Below are 21,482 nucleotides of genomic sequence, written 5' to 3' on the forward strand. Positions count from 1 at the left end.
TGAGGCCCTGGGTTCGATCCTCAGCACCACATATAAGTAAATAAAATAAAGGTATTGTGTCCACCTACAACTAAAAAAAATATATTACAAAATACCTCTATCATATTAATTTTGTAATAGGCAAAGATAGTCATTATTAAAATCTAGCAAATGCTCAGTATGTTGGGAATCATTCTAAATAATTCATATGCAATATCTACTTAGTCCTTATAACTACCCCAAGAAGTAGATACTATCAATATTTTCACTTTATATTTACAGAAACAAAGCAACAAAGAAATGAAGTAACTATTTAAGTTCACACATCTAAAGAGCAGTGGAATGTATAGGCAGTCTGACTCCAGGAGTAACTTCATAATCAATATATTATACTGACTTCTCATAATCTTTTGGGAAACACAGGTCTCAAGCCATTAAGTTTAGCTGGGAACAGTGGCACACACCTGTAATCTCAGCAACTCAGGAGGCTGAGACAGGAAGATCAAGAGTTCAAAGCCAGCCTCAGAAACTTAATGAGACCCTGTCTCTAAATAAAAATAAAAATGGGCTGGGAATGTAGCTCAGTGGTTAAGTGACACTGGGTTCAATCCCTGGGTGCCAAAAAACACAAAAACCCCTCAAACTGTAAGTTTGTACATATGAGGTACTCAAATGCAATCTGAGGCTGTCAATATACCAAGTTACAACCACTCCTAGCTGGTCATCCGGGTTTCCCTTTGTCCCTAGCAAGTACATTCACTCCACTTTTTTGGGGGGTTGGGGGTTGAGGGTTGGGGGCAGGTACCAGGTATTGAACCCAGGGGTGCTTAACCACTGAGCCTCATTCCTGGCCATTTTTTATGTTTTATTTTGAGACAGGGTCTCACTAATTTGTTTAGGGGCTTGCTAAATTGCTGGGGCTGGCTCTGAACTTAGAGATTCTCTTACCGCAGCCTCCCAGTTGCTGTGGTACTGGAGACTGAATCCAAAGGTGTTTTACCATTGATCTACATTCCCAATTCTTTTTATTTTACATTTGAGATAGGGTCAAGCTAAATTGCCAGGCTAGCCTCAAACTTGCAATTCTCCTTCCTCAGCCTCCCAACTCACTGAGACTATAGGCATGCACCACCATGCCCAGCTTAGCAAGTACTTTCTTTTAGTCTCCCAGACTTTCTCTTCAAAGCCAGGCTGGATGACTAGTGGTACTAAAGATATTAAAAATAAGGCATGGGGTGAATCAGGTAGAGAAAAATATAGTAAGGGTTTCATATAAAAGTGAAACCATTTACCTATTTCCTTATAATTCCTCCTCCTCACAACTGGAAATCTTCCCTGCCTCCTCCCGCTAAAAAAACCCCTATGGTCAAAGGGACAAAGCACCAGCATTAATCTTATCATACACTTGATAACTTTCTAACCTTAGCAGATGATTTTTGGTTGGGTTCCTCTCGTGGCTTCAGGGCTCCCACTCCAAGAGTTGGGAGCTGTGTTTGAAAGACGGACATTCGACCACCAGTTGGGGACATCAGCTTAAAGGCAGCCTGAAGTGCAGGACCCAAGGCACTCTGGGTCTCCAGAGTCTTGGTAAACATCTGTGGCAAAGTTTTCAGTAATTCTTGAACAAGCTTGTGAAGTAAATAAAGAAAACTCAAGAGTGTTACAATTAATTATTTTCATAATAAGTCAGTATCTAATACAAAAGACAAAGACATTGAGTCATGATGATGATCAGAGAATCTACAGACACTACAGTAAACAATGAAGTTGGTCAAATGACAAGAAAGCCATTTTAAGTCAACATTATAAATTGGCAAGCAAGACATCAAAATTGGGGCCTTACAGTTCTTGCACATGCAATAGCCCAGCAAGACTATAAGTCCAAAATGTATCCAAAAGAACCATAAGTTTAGAAATTTGATTTATTTTCATGCCATGAAATATGGCTTTCTCTGTCGCCTCTACACTTTATTCTTTGAAGTTCCAACATGAGTTAATTCTTCCCTGTTGCAAAATCTAAGATATCCAGTAACTTTGCCAACCTTGTAATATCACTACAAAAGAAAAACAAAAATCAAAACCAACTACCTATTCAGGTTAGGTTGTACAAATAAAGAGAATAAATGGGGGAAAAATACTTTGCACCATGGCACAGTGACCACTGCCAACAGCAGAGACCATAGACTTGCTAGTTAAAATGTTACCCCTATGGCATATATGCATGTACAGGGTAGACAACATCCCCATTCAGACACATTCTGTTCACCTCTCAGTGTATTATGTCATGGCAATTTCCAGGCAGGTAATAAGAGTTTCTTCTGAACTGACCCCAATGACACTCTGTGAATCAGAAAAGCAAAGGGCACTGAGAGCAGCCTGGCTCGTGTGCTTCTGTGTAGTGACGAGAAGCTTTATCTCAGCAACCCTCCCAACTTCCCAAAGGGCTGGCAAGACATATTTCCTTCAGATGTTCCTCCTTTCTGGAACAGGCTTCTCATCTATCCTACTAAAATACCTTGTTGCATTAGACTTAAAAATGATTGGCATGAGATTGAACTTGAGAACTGTTCATTTAATGAACTTAAACTAAGAGCAAGCTAAGATGATACATAGCTTAGAAATGTCAAAGCAATCAGTAAAATTTTACTTAAAATTCATTTAAAAAATATGCCTTCAGGACTGGGGTTGTAGCTCAGTGGTGAAGCACTTGCCTCAAGTGTGAGGCACTATGTTTGATCTTAAAATTAAATAAATAAAATAAAGGTATTGTGTCCATGCACAACTAAGAAAAAAATTTTTTAAATATGCCTTCAATATTTCAATCAAACATGTTGTGTAGGAAAATGTATCTTACCTCTTTACTTTCATTTAAGTTTACTAATAAGTTCTCTGGCATAGGTATAAAAACATCTGAAAGAATAAGTAAATATTTATTTTAAACAAAATTAAACTGTTAAGAATGTTCCAAATACACAACACTGATGCAATTCACTACTTTATACTTAAAGAAAAGCCTGCTCCTTGACTTTATAGACTACACATGTCCAAAGAGCTACCAAAACAGCACTGACTTGGGTATTTACAGCAACTTTTCTTGTTATTTGATGACTAGTGAAGGTAAATGGCTTCCCAATTAGTAAACAGTGATCTGTAAGCACTCAGTAAGGGTTTGTGCAAGTGTTTTGTTTCCTAGGTTAAAGACAGCAACTCTTTTAAAGAATCTTGCTTTACTTTTTTTTATGGCTGACCCTGCAAACCAGCCAAAGATACTCTTTGCATTTGGAAAAAAAAAACAAAGAGGCAACACACAAAAATTTAACCTTTATACAGAATAACCGTCATTCCAAACACTGATACTTTTTCATAAAGAAGACCCACATCAATGCCTCAACTAATGAGACTACAAAACCAATTAGAAATGGGAGTTCATAATCCACTTGAATCAAATGTATGAAATATGATATGTCAAGAGCTTTGTAATGTTTTGAACTAAAAAAAAAAAAATTAGAAAGAGTACTAATGTGGGGGCTGAGGTTGTGGCTCAGCTGTAGAGCACGTGTGAGACCCTGGGTTAGATCCTCAGCACCACATAAAAATAAATAAACAAAATAAAGATATTGTGCCCATGTATAACTAAAAAAAATATTTTTTTAAAAAAAAGTGCTAATGTGACCACTTTAGGTGAGCCTCTCAACATTTACATTTATTCCTGCTTAGGAATTGAATTCCCTTCCTTAGATGAAGGAAAGCAAACTAGGAAAAGAAGATAGGTGTTGGTGAATTATGAGGAAAATCACTTCCTATGTTTCTATACTGCTTTTGCTAACAAAAAAATAAAGCTAATTATGAAGTTTGTGAAAAAAATACAATAAGTAACTTAAAATATTAACTGTTTTCTTTAGCTGTCATATGAAAATTCTACTGCCAACTGTTCAGTTTTCTTCCTTTTATTCTTTAAAAAATTCACCCTCATGAAAAGAAGAGGTCTGAACTGGGTATGGTGGCTCATACCTATAATCCTAACTACTCAGGAAGCTGAGGCAAGAGGATCACAAGTTTGAGGCCAGTTTGGGCAACTTGGTGTCTCCAAATCAAAAGTAAAAAGGGACTGGAATGTAGCTCAGTGGTAGAGCACTTGCCTAACATGTGCTAAGGCTCTAGGCTCAATCCTCAGCACCACATTAAAAAAAATAATAAAAAATAAAAAAAGAGTATTCAGTGATTTTTTAATATACATATATTCACAGACTTTTCCACTACCATCATCATCTAATTCCAGATCTTTCTCATCATCTCAAAAAGAAACCCTGAAATCATGGTTACTTCCCATTACTACTTTCCCCAGGTTCCTGGCAATTAATGTACTTTCTTTTCCTATAGAGTTGCATATCCTGGACATTTTACATAAAGAGAGCCATACTGGACTGGGATTATAACTCAGTGGTAAGTGCTTGCCTAGCACGTGGAGGCCCTGAATTCAATCGTCAGCACCACATGAAAAATAAATAAATAAATAAATAAAATGTATAGTGTTCATCTACAACCTTAAAAAAAGAAGAGAGAGAGAGAGAGAGCCATACTATAGGTACTCTTTTGTGACTGGCTTCATTCACTAAGAATTTTTTCAAAATTCATCCATATTAGTGCGCATCAGTACTTCATTCTTTTTTATTGCTGAATAATATTTCATCATAAGAAAAGACTATATCTGTTTATCTATTCATCAGATGATGGGCATATAGTTGTTTCCACTTTTGGTCATATTGCCCTGAACATTTATATATGAATTTCTATGGATATGCCTTCTGTTTTTTTGAGTATACACCCATTGAGTAGAACTGCTAAGTCATATGGTAACTTTAACTTGTGTATGATTCTGTGTCACTAGAGATTGAACCCAGCGGCACCCCACCACTGAGTCATATCCCCTTGGACCTTCTTTTTTTGTTGTTTTTGTGATGCTGGGGATTGAACTTGGAGTCTCAAGCATGCCCCCAGACCTTACTTATATTTGAAACAGGATCTTGCCAAGTTTCCCAGGCTGGCCTTGAATTTTTTATTCTTCTTGCCTCAGTGTCCCAAGTAACTGGGAATACAGGTGTGTGCCACTATGTTTGGCTTCTGTTTAACTTTTTGAGGAACTGCCGGACTGTTTTCCATAGTGGCTACACCGTTTCACATTCCCCTAACAGTATATGATTTTTCCAATTTTTGTTATTGTCCAAACATTTCATTTTGGCCACCAACTTGGTGTGAGTGACATCTCATTGCACTTTTAATTTGTATTTGCCTGATAACTAATGCTGTAGAGTATGTATCAAATCTGTCTATAGAAATTTTGGTGGGAAGTGCTGGGGATTGAACCCAGGGCTCTGGGCAAGCTAAGCATGCACACTACCAGAGCTATACCTCTATCCCTAAAATATTGATTACTGTATAATGAGAAATGTCTATTAAAATCCTTTACCCACTCATTCACTGGGCTATTTGTCTTTTTATTGTTAACTTATAGGAGTTCTTTAGATAATCTAGATTTAAATTCTTTTTCAGATAGGATTTTTAAATATTTTCTCCACATAGTGGACTCATACCATACACTACTAATTTGCCAGGTCATGAATATTCCCAAAATAGAAAATTCCTTAGACAGTTCATTAAATTTGTGTATAACATATACCTTCAATATCTGAAACTATTAGCATCTGAGGTTGAGAGAGACCTTCTTGAAGACTGTAGAAATGAATTGTACTGTCAAATGTTATGAAGCCAATTTTTGTTCTAGTGTTGCCAGGAAGCCTAAAAACAAATTCAGAAGAGTGTTTTATAAAATACATAAAATATCTGCTAAATATTACATGCAAATATCTAATTTACGGAAACTGATCCAACATAAACAAATTTTTAAACCATCCAATGTTTACAACCATGAAAACATCCTCCTCAATGGAAAACATGACACACATAAGCCAAATAATCAGTGAAAAACAGGAATAACAGCAATCCAACTTCTAATATGAAGTTATAGAGCATTTACTTGCCTGGCCTGTACAAGCCCTGAGTTAAATCCAGCACTGGGGGTGGGGACGGGGGGTAAGAATGCTCCAAAAAAATAATCATATTGGACTGGGGATATAACTCAGTTGGTAGAATGCTTGTCTTATATGAACAAGGCCCTGGGTTCAATTCTTAGCACAACAAAAAAGTATATAAATAAATAAAATCATATAACAACTCTAAAATGTAATGTGAATGTAGGCAGTGCATCCTTAAAAAACTCTGCATGAATTTTATATATTTTTAAAAAATATTTATTTTTTAGTTTTAAGTGGATATAATATCTTTACATAATATCTTTATTCTATTTATGTGGTGCTGAGAATTGAACCCAGTGCCTCAGACATGCTAGGTGAACACTCTACCACTGAGCTACAACCCCTGCCCCATGAATTTTATATTATTAAATGCATTTATTTAAAACAAAGAGGAGCAAAAGCATCTGTTTTAAAGGAACTGGTTTTTTGTTTTGTTTTTTGTACCGGGGATTGAACCACTGAGCCACATCACCAGCCCTATTTTGCATTTTATTTAGAGACAGGGTCTCACTAAGTTGCTCAGCACCTTGCTTTTGCTGAAATTGGCTTTGAACTCATGATCCTCCTGCCTCAGCCTCCCAGCAGCTGGGATTATAGGCATGTACAACCGTGCTGGGCTGGAACTGCTTTTTATTTTTTTATCTGGTACTGGTGATTGAACCCAGAAGCATTTTACCACCGAGTATATCCTTAGGCCTTTTTAAAATTTTGAGACAGGGTCTCACTAATTTGCTGAGGCTGGCCTCAAACTTGCAATACTTCTGTATTAGCCTCCCCAGTTGCTGCTGGGATCACAGGTGTGCACTTTTAAAGTGTGTACTCTTTTAAAGAACTCAGCTATATGAAACTGCATTTTTTTTTTTTAGTACCAGGGATTGAACCCAGAGGCACTTAACCACTGAGACACATCCTCAGCTCTTTTTATTTTTTTAATTTGAGAAAGAGGGCCTTGCTAAATTGCTGAGGCTGACTCTGATCTTCCTGCCTTAGCCTCCCAAACCATGGGGATTATAGGTGTGTGCCACCACATCTGGTGGAACAAAAATTTCTTGAGGAAAAAGAAACTTCAATCTTATTGTTTATGCTTGTGGACTTTCATCAACACACAATTTGCATATATAATCTACAACAAAAAACTGGTAGAAATGATGCCATTTTCACTGAGTGATGAAGATCTCATTTATGATGAGATCTGGTCTTCTGCCTCCCTCCATATAATATATTGAAGGGTCACATTAACTTGTATGGGCTATGTGTGTCTAGGCAACATTTAAAATACAGTTATTTTAAGAGACTTAATAGTCATGATAACCAAATGCAATCTGCAAATACTATTTTATTTGGATATTTTGGGGGGAAGTACCAGGCCCTAAGGTACCATTGCGTTTCATCCCCAGTCCTTTTTATTTTTGAGAGAGGGTCTTGCAAAGTTGCTAAGGCTGGCCTCAAGTTTATGATCCTCCTGCCTTAGCCTCCAGAGTCGCTTGTATTACAGTTGTGCACCATCATGCCCAGCTACTATTTAGATTATTATACCAACAAACCCTCAGTTAAATGAGTTTTTTGAGAAAATGAGGAACAAAAAAAATGAATTGGGTATTAAATCATCTTATGGAATTACTGCTAATTTCGCTTGGTATGATACAAGAGCTAGGGTTAAAAGTCCTGAACTACTTACAGGTAAAAATTATATGCTGACTGAGGTTTGCCAAGGGAGAAAAAAGTGTGTGGGTAAAGGAGGAGGATTAGATGATACAAGAACAACAGAATGCTAAAGATGAGAAAGTTGAGAGATGGGCAGTTCATTCAATTATTATTCCTTCTTACTACAGATTTGAAAATAATATTCTTAAGAAAAAGTGAGTACTGCCGGGTGCAGTAATCCCAGTGTCTTGGGAGGCTGAGGCAGGAGGATCACAAGTTTGAGGCCAGTCCGGAAACTTGGAAAGACCCTGTCTCAAAATAAAAAATGCAAAGGACAAAGACCATAGCAGTGATAGAAGAATCCCTGGGTTTAATCACAGGTATTACCCCCCCCCGCAAAAAAAAAAACTAGTAATACCTAAGTGATTTAAATGAATTTTTAGAACATAAATTACATGACTTATTTTTGTATTTTGAAAACTAGTCATTCATTTTGCAAACACCATTAGTTTCAGATTTAAGCTGAAATGAGACACTTACAAATCCAGATTGTCTAACAAACTCTGGCAAACTGAATTCAAGTATCCAGTTTCAACTGCATTGTGAGACACATCAAAAACAAAGAGGTACACTGGAGGTTGTGGTGGTCGTAACTAAAGAAAAGAAGAATCTCATTAAATACATTTAATAGGATTAAATTTCAACTTATTTGTTGGGTTCACATACAGCAAAACCATAAAATATGCATTATTTACATACTAAGTGAAGATAACAGTAAAGTTACATCATAGTGTTTATAAATGCATACTTAAAGGAAAAATGAGCCTGTGATTGCCATATTTCAAGAGTATTTTCTCTAGGACAGAAAGGAGAAGAAATGTGATCAGAAGGGCTCATGGCAATATCAGTCATATTCAATTGCTTGACCTTTACAGTGTTATGCAGTACTAACAAAGGTATTTACTTATTAACCTGTATATTTACATTTTATTGACATTTCTATGTGAGCATATTTTGCAATTTAGGGAAATGATCGTTACGAAAGTGAAAAATCAAGTTAGCCTTGGCTGATTATTTACCCAACATTTTTAGGTTAAATCCCACAAAAATTTAAGACTCTGTATTTCATAAACTTACAAATCCAAAGACTTGTTTTCATTTCCTCTTTTATTTTAGGTGGGGAGGACTGGGGATTGAAGCCAGGGGCACTCTACCACTGAGCTATATCCCTAGCCCCTTTTTATTTTTTTATTTTGAGATAGGGTCTTACTAAGTTACCGAGGCTGGCCTCAAACTTGCAGTCCAGCTGCCTCAGCCTCCTCAGTAGCTGGAATTATAGAAATTTGCCACTACACCTGGCCAAAGATTTGTTTTCAATTAAAACAAACAAACAAAAAAAAAGCATCAAATAGCCACAATCACAACTGGGCATACAGTACACTACTTTTTATATATTTTTGCATATATCACTTGCCAAATTCATAAAACCTGTCATTCAAGAGGTAAGCCAGAAAAAAAAAAAAAAAAGAGGTAAGAGGTAAGCCAGGAAAGAGTAAAAATCTTTTGCAATAGGCCAGTTTCCAAATTTAAAGGAAGCCATTTCGGCAAAACCTGGGCGATAAAAGGCACTTATAAAGCTCAATTCAAAAGAACAAATGCTTCTGCTCTTCTGACTTTAATTCACCAAAAAGACAGTCATTCTGCAGAAAGCATTACCAACCACCACCAAATCTTTTATCCATAGCAAGAAACTGACCTCTCATAAATTCCTCAGTATAATCAACCCAATTGCCAAGATAAAGACTATGCCACAAAAATATATTAAAATACTAGATTATTAAAGGTTGGTGATAAGTTTTATCTTCATATTCCCCTTTCCCTAAGGGTAATTATAGCATAGCAAAAGAAAAAAGAAATCAAAAGACCTGAATTTTTTCCAACTACTGCCCAGTCACTTAATCTAAATTTATTTTCACATCTGTATAATAGGATTAACACCATTTCCCTACCTTAGAGTATTACTTGTGATGATAAAAATGTAAGTGCTCTATAAAATGTGAAGTGCTAAGCATTTGGCATAATTATCTTTAAAATACAAGGTCTCAGATACTTTCTGAAGAGTATAAAAGTACTTACAAGAGAATGTTCATCACAGCATTGTTTGTAAGAGAAAAAACTTGGGTGTGATCAAATATAAATAGGGTTCCTATATTATACCGCAAATTTCTTGATGAACATACAAAAAACTTCAGTGGAACTTTATATACACTTTTACTTTTCAAACTTATTCTTATCTACCAATTGCTTTTGTAATGAATAGTATACTTTCTGAATTTAAAAACATAAAATTTTATTAAAGAATACTACATATTTTAACTTAAAATCCAATATTATGAAATGTATACACTGTTTAAAAAAAACGAAAGCTTACCATGTATTCTGAAGGAGCCATAAACTCAATAGTAGCGTTTTGAACTTCAGGTCTCCTGTGAGGTTCTCCATAAACTCTTGTCAAAGGATTGTACATGAATTCTTCAGGTACTGTATAAAGTTAACAATGTTACTGAAAGGATTAATTTAATATACCTTGCATTTGGCCATTTTCTTAACTTAGGGGTTTAAAATTAATTCAATATAGTCTAAATATTAAGAATTAAACTCACTTGTTTGTTAATAAATTCACTTTTTAAAAAAAGTTCCATTCAAATTCCTCACATACCAAGTGGCACTAAATATCTCTTATTTTTACAACTATAGTCATTATGATTTTTCTTTTCCCATCTCTTGATATCCTCTCTGTCTTGATTTTTTACTAAAACTGCTTTCTGAAAATCAGTTGAAAACATAAGAAAAACTCTCATTAAATGTCAATTATTTTCCTAAATTTCAGTTATACAAGGATTAACATTTGACATATGAAAAATTATAGAATGGCTGGACCTGAAAAGCCATGGTAAAACCACTTCAGAGGTTAAAACCATAAGAGAGTGTACATTTTATTTATTATTAAGACATATAGAATATCAATTACCTATTACTTATATTAGTGCTCAGAATATTTTTAAAATTAATTATCACTGCACCTGTCTTCCCAGTAATTGTTTAGTAATTAAAATCCCTATGTACTCTAAAAGGTAAGCTATAATTTGTGAAATTGGCTTGCATACATATAAAAGAGGCTTCCACCTTTATCACAATTTCATTTTGTATATTAAAGCACATACCAATAAGATTATAAAGGTGCACTACACACTATACATACATTTTCTGAATTACTATATAGTAAAAGTTTTCTTAAGCTATCTTTATTTTCCTCTACTTTTAAAAAATACACAAACAATAAAACTGGTTTTACAAAATCTCTTATATTCCTCTATTTCTCAATTTTTAGTGAAATTTCCTTCCACTAAGTTACCGAGGCTGGCCTCAAACTTGCAGTCCAGCTGCCTCAGCCTCCTCAGTAACTGAAATTATAGAAATTTTCAATGTGAATACTGGCATATTGATTTTGTTCCCTAATCCTAATTGAATGTCACTGGTTAGATGATATTCTTCAAACATAAATTATAAAGAAGTTACTGAGAGAAATCTCTTCCTCCTCAATTATTGAGAAAACTACATTCAACTGACCTTCTAGCACTGCCCACCTCCCTTCACACAGCAGTGAATGAATTAGGCTGCTAGTCTGTGGACTTAGTTTCTTTCACCCTAGAGAAAAGGCATGGGACAATTTCTAAATAAAAATATTTCTTAAGTCACTGTCTTAATACCATGATATACCATTTATTATATGCCCAATATAATAAATGTAAAAAAGTGATCACAAAATAATATTATTACATTTTTTGCTAAAAAGTATATAATTATTTATTTGTAAGTAAATTTGCATAGAAAAAAAATTAACAGTGGCTTTCTCTGAGTGGAAGGACTGATTATAGGTAAATAAAGGTAAATTCAAAGAATTGCTTTTATTTTTTTGAAATAGGATCTCACTATGGTGTCATTTCCTGCTGCCTCAGCTTCCCTAGTAGCTGGGATTACAGATTCTTTTTATTTTTTTTTCCATTTCACATTTTTATTTATTATCTGATTTCCCTTCAATGCAAGTAGAAATTATAAAATGTTTCAAAAATCATACCATCATTGACTCGGTAACATAAGTTACACTTCCATCTTCTTTGATCAAGAAAGCTGACAAAAGGGTTAATGTATGTCCTGCATGAACGACATCTCACAATTGTACTGGAAGTAACCACAGGCAATTGCTGAAAAGACAAAACTAAGTTTGTAAAGGGAAAGATCCATTGTGTTAAAAGGGCAAGCATAAACCCATCTCTTCCAAAAAATTATTAGGACATTTTAATTGGGGGGGGGGGGACAAGGAGAATATGTGTTCAAAATGCCACACATTTACAGCCAGAGGAATGGGAAGTTATGCTCCATTTGTGTACAATATATCGAAATTGTACATATATAACTGTCATATATAACTAATTAGAACTAATAAAAAAGAAAAAGAAAAAAATGCCATTCAAAAAAATTTATGTAGCTAAATGTTCTGATTTTAAATCCTATTATTTTTCTCCAAGATCATTCTCATTAAAATTTGCCTTTTAAAAAAATTATTTTCTCAGGGTTGGGGTTGTAGCTCAGTAGTAGAGTGCTTGCCTAGCACGTGCAAGGCCTCGGGTTCGATCCTAAGTACCACATAAAATTAAATAAAGGTATTGTGTCCAACTACACTTAAAAAATAAGTATTTTTTTAAAAAAATATTTTCTCAAAAACATTCACATTGCAAAACGAAAATACATTTACAATATATTTTTGGCATAGATGGCAAAGAAAATAGGAAAAATAGGAACAACATTCTGAAATAATGATCAATGAAATTATTCCCAGTTTTTGATGTTACATGAAGAGGGTTAAGTCTTAATTCTCACACAAGAACTGTCATAAAGTTAATTTGTATTTAAAGTTTATCCTACATATTAAAAGTTCTAGGGACTGGGGTTGTGGCTCAGCAGTACAGCGCCCACCTAGTGCATATTAGTCACTAGGTTCGCTCCTCAGCAACACATAAAAATAACTAAATAAAATAAAGGTATTGTGTCCACCTATAACTTAAAAAAAAAAAAAAAGCTCTAGGGGCTGTTGCTGTAGCTCAGTGGCAGAGTGCTTGCCTTGCACATGTGAGGCACTGGGTTCAATCCTCAGCACAATATAAAAGCAAACAAATAAAATAAAGGCATGCTGTCCATCTACAACTACAATTAAAAAAAAAAAAGTTCTAAAATCTTTATACCAAAAATCAACAAAGGGGGCTCAGTGGTAGGGTGCCTGCCTGGCTAGCACTGGTGGGGGGGATCAATAAAGGCAATAAAATCCTATTACCAAAAGGAAAGTCACCTCACTCACACTGATCTTCAAGTATGGCCATATATTAAGGTCTCAAGAGTCTCAAGACATCAGTGGATCAACTCCTGCCCTTTCTAAAATTTTTTTATTTTATTTGAGAAAGGAGCAACTTCTTAAAACAACTAGTTTTGCTCTAAGAATGGCAGAATGAGGAAATGAAGGTAAAGTACTTTAATTGGTAAATAAGCTTATTTATGTTAGTACCTCTATTCTATTCAGCATCTGCTGAAATTTTTTTTCTGGTACTGAAGCCTGAACCCAAAGGCACTTTGCTTCTGAGCTACAACAGCTCTTTTTATTTTGAGATAGGGTCTCACTAAGCTGCTTAGGACCTCATTAAGTTCCTGAGGCTGGCTTTGAACTTGTGATCCTCCTGCCTCACTGGAATTATAGGCATGCACCTCCACTCCTGGCCTCTTGGATTTTTCAAAAATATACTTCTTTGACCTTGTTTTGAAAATAAAATTATTGGTTGGATTACAAATAAAGATTGGATTTCTCTGCCGCAGTCCGACTGCAGCAAGATAGCCAGGGGGTGACGAGCAACTTGTGTAGATTGATACAGCAGGAGTGGGAGCCGTTTATTGTAGGACCGGAGGGGTGTATATATATTACACACAGCTTATCTTAATTAACATAAACTAGATACAGCAGTCAACCAATAAGGAATCTCCACACTTAATGGCTCGCTGGCGTTACTTCACAAACCACTCCCTCTGGCAAAATGCCAGGCGCCATCTTGACTTGTTTACAGACTCTAACATTTCTCAGAGGGAGAATGCTTGCCTCTCATGGCACTGGGTTCAATCCTCAGCACCACATAAAAATATAATAAAGATACTGTGTCCACCTATAACTAAAAAATTTTTTAAAAATTAAAAAAGAAAGAAATCCATCAGTGATCAAGTTCCTAAAGATAGCTCAAATTCTATATATCATTCCCGAATTACTGTAGAAAATTTCTACCACTAAGATAATTTTCTATAAGACTTTTACTTTCACCAGAGAAACATACCACTAGATCTTTGAAAGGATGAAGCAGCAGACCCAAAGGAAGTTTGGCTTTATTCAGTAAGGCCTGAGTCTGAGGAATGCTGGTCAGTGTGCATCGAAATAACCTGCATCAAGGTAAAAAGCATATGTCAGTTGCTGCTATGATTATCCTGAAAGGAAAAAAGAAAAGTATTTAACAGGTACATATCTTAATATTAGATCAGATTACAAATAAAATATCTCAGTAGCCCCTCTCAATATATATATATATATTTTTTGTACCGGGGATTGAACCCAGAGGCACTTAACCCCTAAGCCACATCTCCAGTCCTTTTTAACATTTTATTTAGAGACAGGGTCTCGATGAATTGCTTAGGCCCTCACTAAATTGCTGACTGGCTTTTGAACTTGTGATTCTCCTGCCTCAGTCCCCCAAGGCACTGGGATTAAAGGTGTGAGGCACCATGCCTGGCGACCCTCTCTACTTTTATCCCATTAAAATATTTAAGTCTTAAGTTCTGTTCAGAAATAGAGTAGATGGTTACCCTGTATTATATAGCTAAAATATTGTCTCTTTTCTTGTTTTAGGTATAATATAGCCTCGACTATCAAATGACTTATTTTTATGTAAATCTAGATCACACTAGAATTAAAAGGTGATTACACACACTTATAAATGCACTTTATATTTTATTTATTTATTTTTGATACTGGGTATTGAAACCCAGGGCACTTTACTACTGAGCTACATCTTCAGTCCTTTGTATATATTTTATTTTGAGACAGGGTCTCACTGAGCTTCTCAGAATTTCCTGATGTCTATAAGACTGGGATCATAGGCATGCACCTCCAGTGATACTCATGACTCAGTGCCTCAGCCTCCCAAATCACTGGGATTACAGATGCTTGACTGACCTTTTTTTTTTTTGAGACAGGGTCTTGCTCTGTTGCCCAGTTGTCCAGGCTGGTTTGGAACTTCTGGGCTCAAGCAATCTTCCTGCCTCAGCTAGGACTATAGGTGCATGCTGCCATGCCTGAACAATTCATTCAATTTTGCTGAAGGTTGTAAAAAACTACTTCAAAATAGAAATAACAAATTTTGTAACAAAATTCAATTTCAGAGTCTTCACTACACACATTTAAACTTATGACAAATATTTAGGGAAAAAATTATAATTAGGTTTATAGTGAAATAAATTTAAAATGACAGCAAAAAAAGAACTATATAGACTCAAATAATTGTATTTGGGATGCATTACCAGAATGATAATGAAAAGCATAATCTTATCAGAGCTAATAGGAGCAGCAATCACTTCAAGAGTTACAACCCTAATTCTTAACTTAAAACATTTCAATCTCAAGTTTAAGTGAAAAAGTTTTATCTTCTATATTAGACCTCTTTCATAAACTAGTCTACTTATACAGCTTATTCATAAAACATGAAACTAAAAAATGTATTTTAAAAATTCTAGAAAATGTAGGACATTCATGATGTCACATATAATATGAAACAACACAATTTGAAACCCCTTACTCTGGGTTACAGTTGAGTTTCTGGATGTCTTCATGCAAATTTGGAACTGGAGGCTGCAAAGGTGTTGAGGGAAGCATATTTCTTTCTTGAAGAAGATTGATAACTCTTAGTCCCTCTGGATGTAGACTTAATCCACTCATGCTTGTAGTTAAATGATTAGCACCTAAGGGAGTCTACAGATATATAATTTAAAAGTAAGCAACTTTTGTTTTTCTCTTTCTAAAAGTAGTAAACTTGGTTCATTTCACTACATAATGAAAGTACAATCTACATTTCTTGGTCGATTTTTTGGTTCTGGAGAAATGTGTAAGTATAAAGGTTTCATAAAGTATCCATTATTATTCTAACTGGTTATAAAAAATGTTAATACAACTTCCTAAAACTTTCTTCATGTATATACAGTTTAAACCAAAAGGTAGAAAATAGATTGGGGAAAAAAGGCAAAACTTTACCTGAGTAAAGGCCTGGGGGCCACTTGGATAATTCAATGAAGAAGGTGGGATTCCAGTTGCACTAGGTGGTGTTGTGTTCTGATAACCAGGTGGTAAAGAGGGATATGCATATCCAACACTTCGGCTCATTTTGGGATTCTTATTAATAAGCTGTGGTGTTGCTAGAAACAAGGTAACTTTTAAGTTCTATTTTATATTCCAGAATACTTTAACCCAACACATGGATCCATTAAATTATGGGAATTATAACTCTAAACTCCTTTGGATTAATTTAATAACCTCATTTATCAATTGAAGACAAACACTTGTAACGAAGTAATAGCAATGATTACAATCTAGTTAATGTAGACTATAGCTATAAACACACACAAATAAGTTTGATATATTTAATTCACTTTCATGTCATGTAATAAATTTTGTATTCATATTACATTTTAATTTAAAAGAGCTTTAATGAAAACATCTTAGATGCTCGATTTATGGGACTGATTAAACAAATTTAGTTTATCTAACTGATAAAAATAAAATAATAGATATGGCTACATAACACAGTATAAATTTTTTTAACTTAATTTCCTATAATAAGCAAATACGACTTCTATAATCAGAAACAAGATTTTAAAAAAAGAAATTTTCATAGCATCTCACCCAAGAAGCCACCTCCTTCAATTTCATCATAACTACTATGGACCACCATAGATCCATTATTGGCATTTGATGTAATACCTAAGGAGCAAGTTCATTAATAAGATTTAAGTTAGAATGGGTATTATAATTTCTGCAAGATATGAACTAATATCTAAACTCTTAGATAACTTCCAAAAAAATAGTTTAAATCACTGCCTACCAAAAATATTGTCTTGGTAGCACACACCCATAATTCTAGCTACTGGGAGGCTGAGGCAGAAGGATATTGCAAGTTCAAAGCCAGCTGGGTCAACTTGGTGAGACCATGTCTCAAAATAAAAAATGAAGAGAGATAGGGATGTACTCAGAGGTAGAGTACTTGCCCTGTGTTAATGCCTAGTACTAGAAAGGAAAAAATGAGAAAATGACATAAACAGATGTATTTCAAAAAGTCTGGTGTTAGAAGAGGAAGAGGAAAAGGAAAAGGAGGAAGAGAAAGAAGAGGAGAAGGAGGAGGAAAGAAGAGTAAAGAGGAAGAAGAAGAGGAAGGAGAGGGAAGAAGAGGAAGCAGACTACAACCTACAGACAACCAACAGATACCTGAAAAAATGTTAACATCACTAATCATCAAGGAAATGTGAATCAAAACTATGATGAATAAAGTTCAAGACCAGACTACTGGGCAATTCAGCAGACCCTGTCTCAAAATATATAAAAAAGGGCTGGGGATGTATCTCAGTGGTTCAGGGCCCCTGTGTTCAATCCCCAGTATTACACATACACAAAACAAAGACAAAAGTAATCCTGGGGTTGTGGTTCACAGGTAGAGTGCTGCCTAGCATGTGTGAGGCACTAGGTTTTATTCTTAGCACCACATAAAAATAAAGATATTGTGCCCACCTATAACTAAAAAATAAATATTTTTTAAAAAATAAATAAATCATCCTGGCAAGGATGTGGAAAAGGGTAACAGCTAGTGGAAATGTTAACCAGCACAGAAATTATGAGAAAGAGTATGGAAATTCCTCAAAAAACTAAAAACAGAAATACTAAATGATTTTGACAGGGTTGGGGTTGTAGCTCAGTTGGGCTGAGATTGTAGCTCAGTGGTAGAGCGCTTGCCCTGCATACGTGAGGCACTGGGTTCGATCCTCGACACCACATAAAAATAAATAAATAAATAAAATAAAGATATTGTGCCCATCTACAACTAAAAAATATATTTTAAAAAAATCAGCATGGGGCTGGGGATGTGGCTCAAGCGGTAGCGTGCTCGCCTGGCATGCGTGCGGCCCGGGTTCGATCCTCAGCACCACATACAAACAAAGATGTTGTGTCCGCCGAAAACTAAAAAAATAAATAAATATTAAAATTCTCTCTCCCTCTCTCTCACTTTCTCTTTAAAAAAAAAAAAAAAATCAGCATGACAAAGAGATGCCTGTACTCCCCCATTTATTGCAGCACTATAACACAAGAGCCAAGATACAGAATCAATTTAAGTGTCCATCAATGGATGAATGTATAAAGAAAATGTGTTAGTATATATATGTGTGTGTGTGTGTATGCAATGAAATATTGCTCAGCCATACACACACCTGTCATTTGCAGCAACATGGATGAGCCTAGAGGATGTTATGCTAAGTAAAACAGCCTGGCAGTATGGAAAAACAAATAACACATGTTCTCTCTCTCTCTCTCTCTCTCACACACACACACACACACACACACACCCCATACACACGTATGTATGTATATGTATATTGAAAAAGCTGATCTCATGGAAATAAAGGAATTGTAGTTACCAGAGATTAGGAAGTGTAGGATGGTGGGAAGAGAAGGATTGGTTAAAGAATACAAAATAACAGTTAGATAGGAGAATTAAGGCAGGTTGCAGTGATACATACATGTAATCCCAGTTATTTGGGAGGCTGAAGATTGAGGATTTAAAGTTGGAGGCTATTCTAGGTAACTTAAGAGAGACCCTGTCTCAAAGCAAGAAAAAAAGGGCTGAAGATGTAGGTGCTTGCCTAGCATGTACAACGACCAAGAAAGGAAGGAAGGAAGAAAGGAAGGGAGGGAGGGAGAAAGAGAGGAAAGAGGGGGAAGAAAGGATTAATTTCTAGTGTTCTATAGAATAGTAGAGTGACTATAGTTAAAAATAATTTACTATTTCAAAATATCTTGGGCTAGGGATGTAGCCAGTAGTAGAGTGGTTGCCTAGCATGTGAGAAGCCCTGGGTTCAATTCCCAGTACTGCCCCAAAGTATGTGTGTTATCAATGACAGACAGATACACACACACACACACACACAAACACACACACTCACACACACACACAATGATTTAAAATGTTCTAAATACAAAGAAATGATAAGTGTTTGAGGCATTAGGTATACTAATTACCCTGATTTGATCATCCAGATTGTATATATGTATGGAAATATAATGCTGTGTCTGATAAATACGTACCATTATTATGTTTTTGATTTTGTTTTTTTGGTACCAGGGATTGAAACCAGGGGCACATAACCACTGAGACACACCCCCCAGTCCCTTTTTAAAAAAAAAACTGTGTCATTTCATTTTTGCCTTTATTTATATATTTATTTATGTGGTCCTGAGGATTGAATCCAGTGCCTCACACGTGCTAAGCAAGCATTCTACCACTGAGTTACAACCCTAGCACCCCTCAGCCCAACTTTGCCTCAACCTCCCAAATCACTGGGATTACAGGCATGCACCATTGCACCTGGCTATGTATTGATTTTTGATAAGGTCAAATGTTGAAATAAATCTCAATAATGCAAGTATTAAAATATACAAACATTTCAAGATTCTTAAATAGACTTTCAGGGAAAGGAAATTTGAGTCTTTGGAAGTAGTATTTTTTCCTTTTTTTTTTTTCCTTCTTTGTTCTGGGGATTGAACCAAGTGCTTCATACATGGTAAGTGCATATTCTACCACTGAGCTGCATCCCCAATTCCTGTAAGGACTCTTCTTTCATCTTAAACTGTGCCTGCCTTGAACACACAAGGCTCTGGGTTCAATCCCCAGCACCACAAAAAAAAAAAAAAAAAAGAAAAAGAAAGAAAGAAAGAAAACTGCAGTGGGCTGTGGTTGTAGCTCAGTGGTAGAGCACTTGCCTGGCCCATGTGAGGCACTGGGTTCAATAATTAGCACCGCATAAAAATAAATAAATAAAATAAAGGCATTGTGTCCATCTACAACTAAAAAATATTTAAAAAGAAAGAAAGAAAGAAACCGCAGTAAAACTTTTAGTAAAAGCCTGGCAAGTGTGAGGCACTGGGTTTATAAATAAATAAATATATAAATAAATAAAGGTCTATCAACAACTAAAAAAAATCTTAAAAAAAAAAAAAAAGCAAAATAAAAAACATAAAGCAAGTGAATTTTTCTTTGTTAAATATTTAAATACTTATTATAGCTTGATTTTCAAAGTTAGATTGCGGCAATCTATATTGTTACTCATGATTAACACCAACCTTATCCCTACTTATAATGCTTTAAAATACAATAATAATATTGATCATATTCAATATAAGGATATGAGCAAATGTTTTTACCCCTCTTCTCGGTTTTTTTTTCTATTTCCATGTCTTAGGGCAATGGTTATATTTTTACTAAAATTAAATTCTTTTTTTTTTTTTCAAATATATTTTTAGTTGCTGATGGACCTTTATTTTTTATTTATTCATTTATATGTGGTGCTGAGAATCGAACCCAGTACCTCATGCATGCTGGATAAGCACTCTACCACTGAGCTACAATCCCAGCCCTAAAATTAAATTCTTACTTTACAAAATATTCTACTTAAATTAATGCTTAATTTCAAAGTTACATGTATTCACAAGATAATGTTTGAAAACATTTTACTTAAATAAAACTTCAAAATGATTGTACATTTGACTTATTCTTTTTTTAAAAATTTTTATTATTTATTTACTGTACTGGGGAATGAAACCCATTGAGTTCCTATCCCCATGCCTGCCTTTTTATTTTAAAATTTTTTTTTTTAGTTGTAGATGAACAGAATGCCTTTATTTTATTTATTTTTATATGTTCCTAAGGATTAAACCCAGCACCTCTCACATGCTAGACAAGCACTCTGCCACTGAGCTATAGCCCAAGCCCTGACTTTTATTCTAATAAATATTTATTAATATTTATAATAATATTGTTGATAAAAATATAATTATTTTTAAAAGATAGTTCTTTTTTGGGGGGGCTACTGGGGGTTTAACTCAGGGGTGCTTAACTACTGAGCCATATCCCCAGTCTTCCCCCCTCCCCCACATTTTATTTACAGACAGGGTCTCACTGAGTTGCTAAGGCTGGCTTTGAACTCATAATCCCACTGCCTCTGTCTCCTGAGCCACTGGGATTACAGGCATGCGCCACCACATTAAAAGGATAGTGCTAACATCATACCCAGAAAAGCAAGACTTCTCCAATTTTTTTTTTTTAAATCTACACAATAATAAAAAAAAAAGGTAGAAGGGCTGAGGATATATCCCAAAGGTTAAGAATGAGTTCAGCATACCCAAGGTCCTGGGTTTAATCCCCAAAACACACACACACACACACTAAGAGCTAAGAGAAATGATTCTGGTTCCCAAATGCTAATCCACAGTAATGGAAGTCTTGAGGAAATTTTTAAAACTATATATTCCTGAAGCCCATTCTAACCCAAACTGGATTTTCTTAAAAAATATGACTCTAATGC

At 35.1% G+C, this 21,482-nt stretch overlaps 1 protein-coding gene across 4 annotated transcripts in view; it reads right to left on the minus strand.

Moving 5' to 3' along the window:
- Window positions 1–21,482, minus strand: part of Sec24a (SEC24 homolog A, COPII coat complex component) — an 88,716-nt gene that overhangs the window by 43,602 nt on the left and 23,632 nt on the right. For 3 of the 4 annotated variants that reach the window (XM_027949586.2, XM_071612065.1, XM_027949585.2), the window contains exons 4-13: window positions 16,759–16,836; window positions 16,111–16,271; window positions 15,659–15,831; window positions 14,147–14,249; window positions 11,854–11,980; window positions 10,147–10,256; window positions 8,256–8,368; window positions 5,657–5,775; window positions 2,834–2,889; window positions 1,401–1,607 (exon numbers count right to left, since the gene is read on the minus strand). In XM_027949586.2, the coding sequence (XP_027805387.2) occupies window positions 1,401–1,607; window positions 2,834–2,889; window positions 5,657–5,775; window positions 8,256–8,368; window positions 10,147–10,256; window positions 11,854–11,980; window positions 14,147–14,249; window positions 15,659–15,831; window positions 16,111–16,271; window positions 16,759–16,836 (1,247 nt within the window). The remainder of the gene's footprint in view (window positions 1–1,400; window positions 1,608–2,833; window positions 2,890–5,656; window positions 5,776–8,255; window positions 8,369–10,146; window positions 10,257–11,853; window positions 11,981–14,146; window positions 14,250–15,658; window positions 15,832–16,110; window positions 16,272–16,758; window positions 16,837–21,482) is intronic. The other variant, XM_071612064.1, reaches the window with a different exon arrangement.

Source organism: Marmota flaviventris, chromosome 5 (genome assembly GCF_047511675.1).
Source record: "Marmota flaviventris isolate mMarFla1 chromosome 5, mMarFla1.hap1, whole genome shotgun sequence".
Classification (NCBI taxonomy): domain Eukaryota; kingdom Metazoa; phylum Chordata; class Mammalia; order Rodentia; family Sciuridae; genus Marmota; species Marmota flaviventris.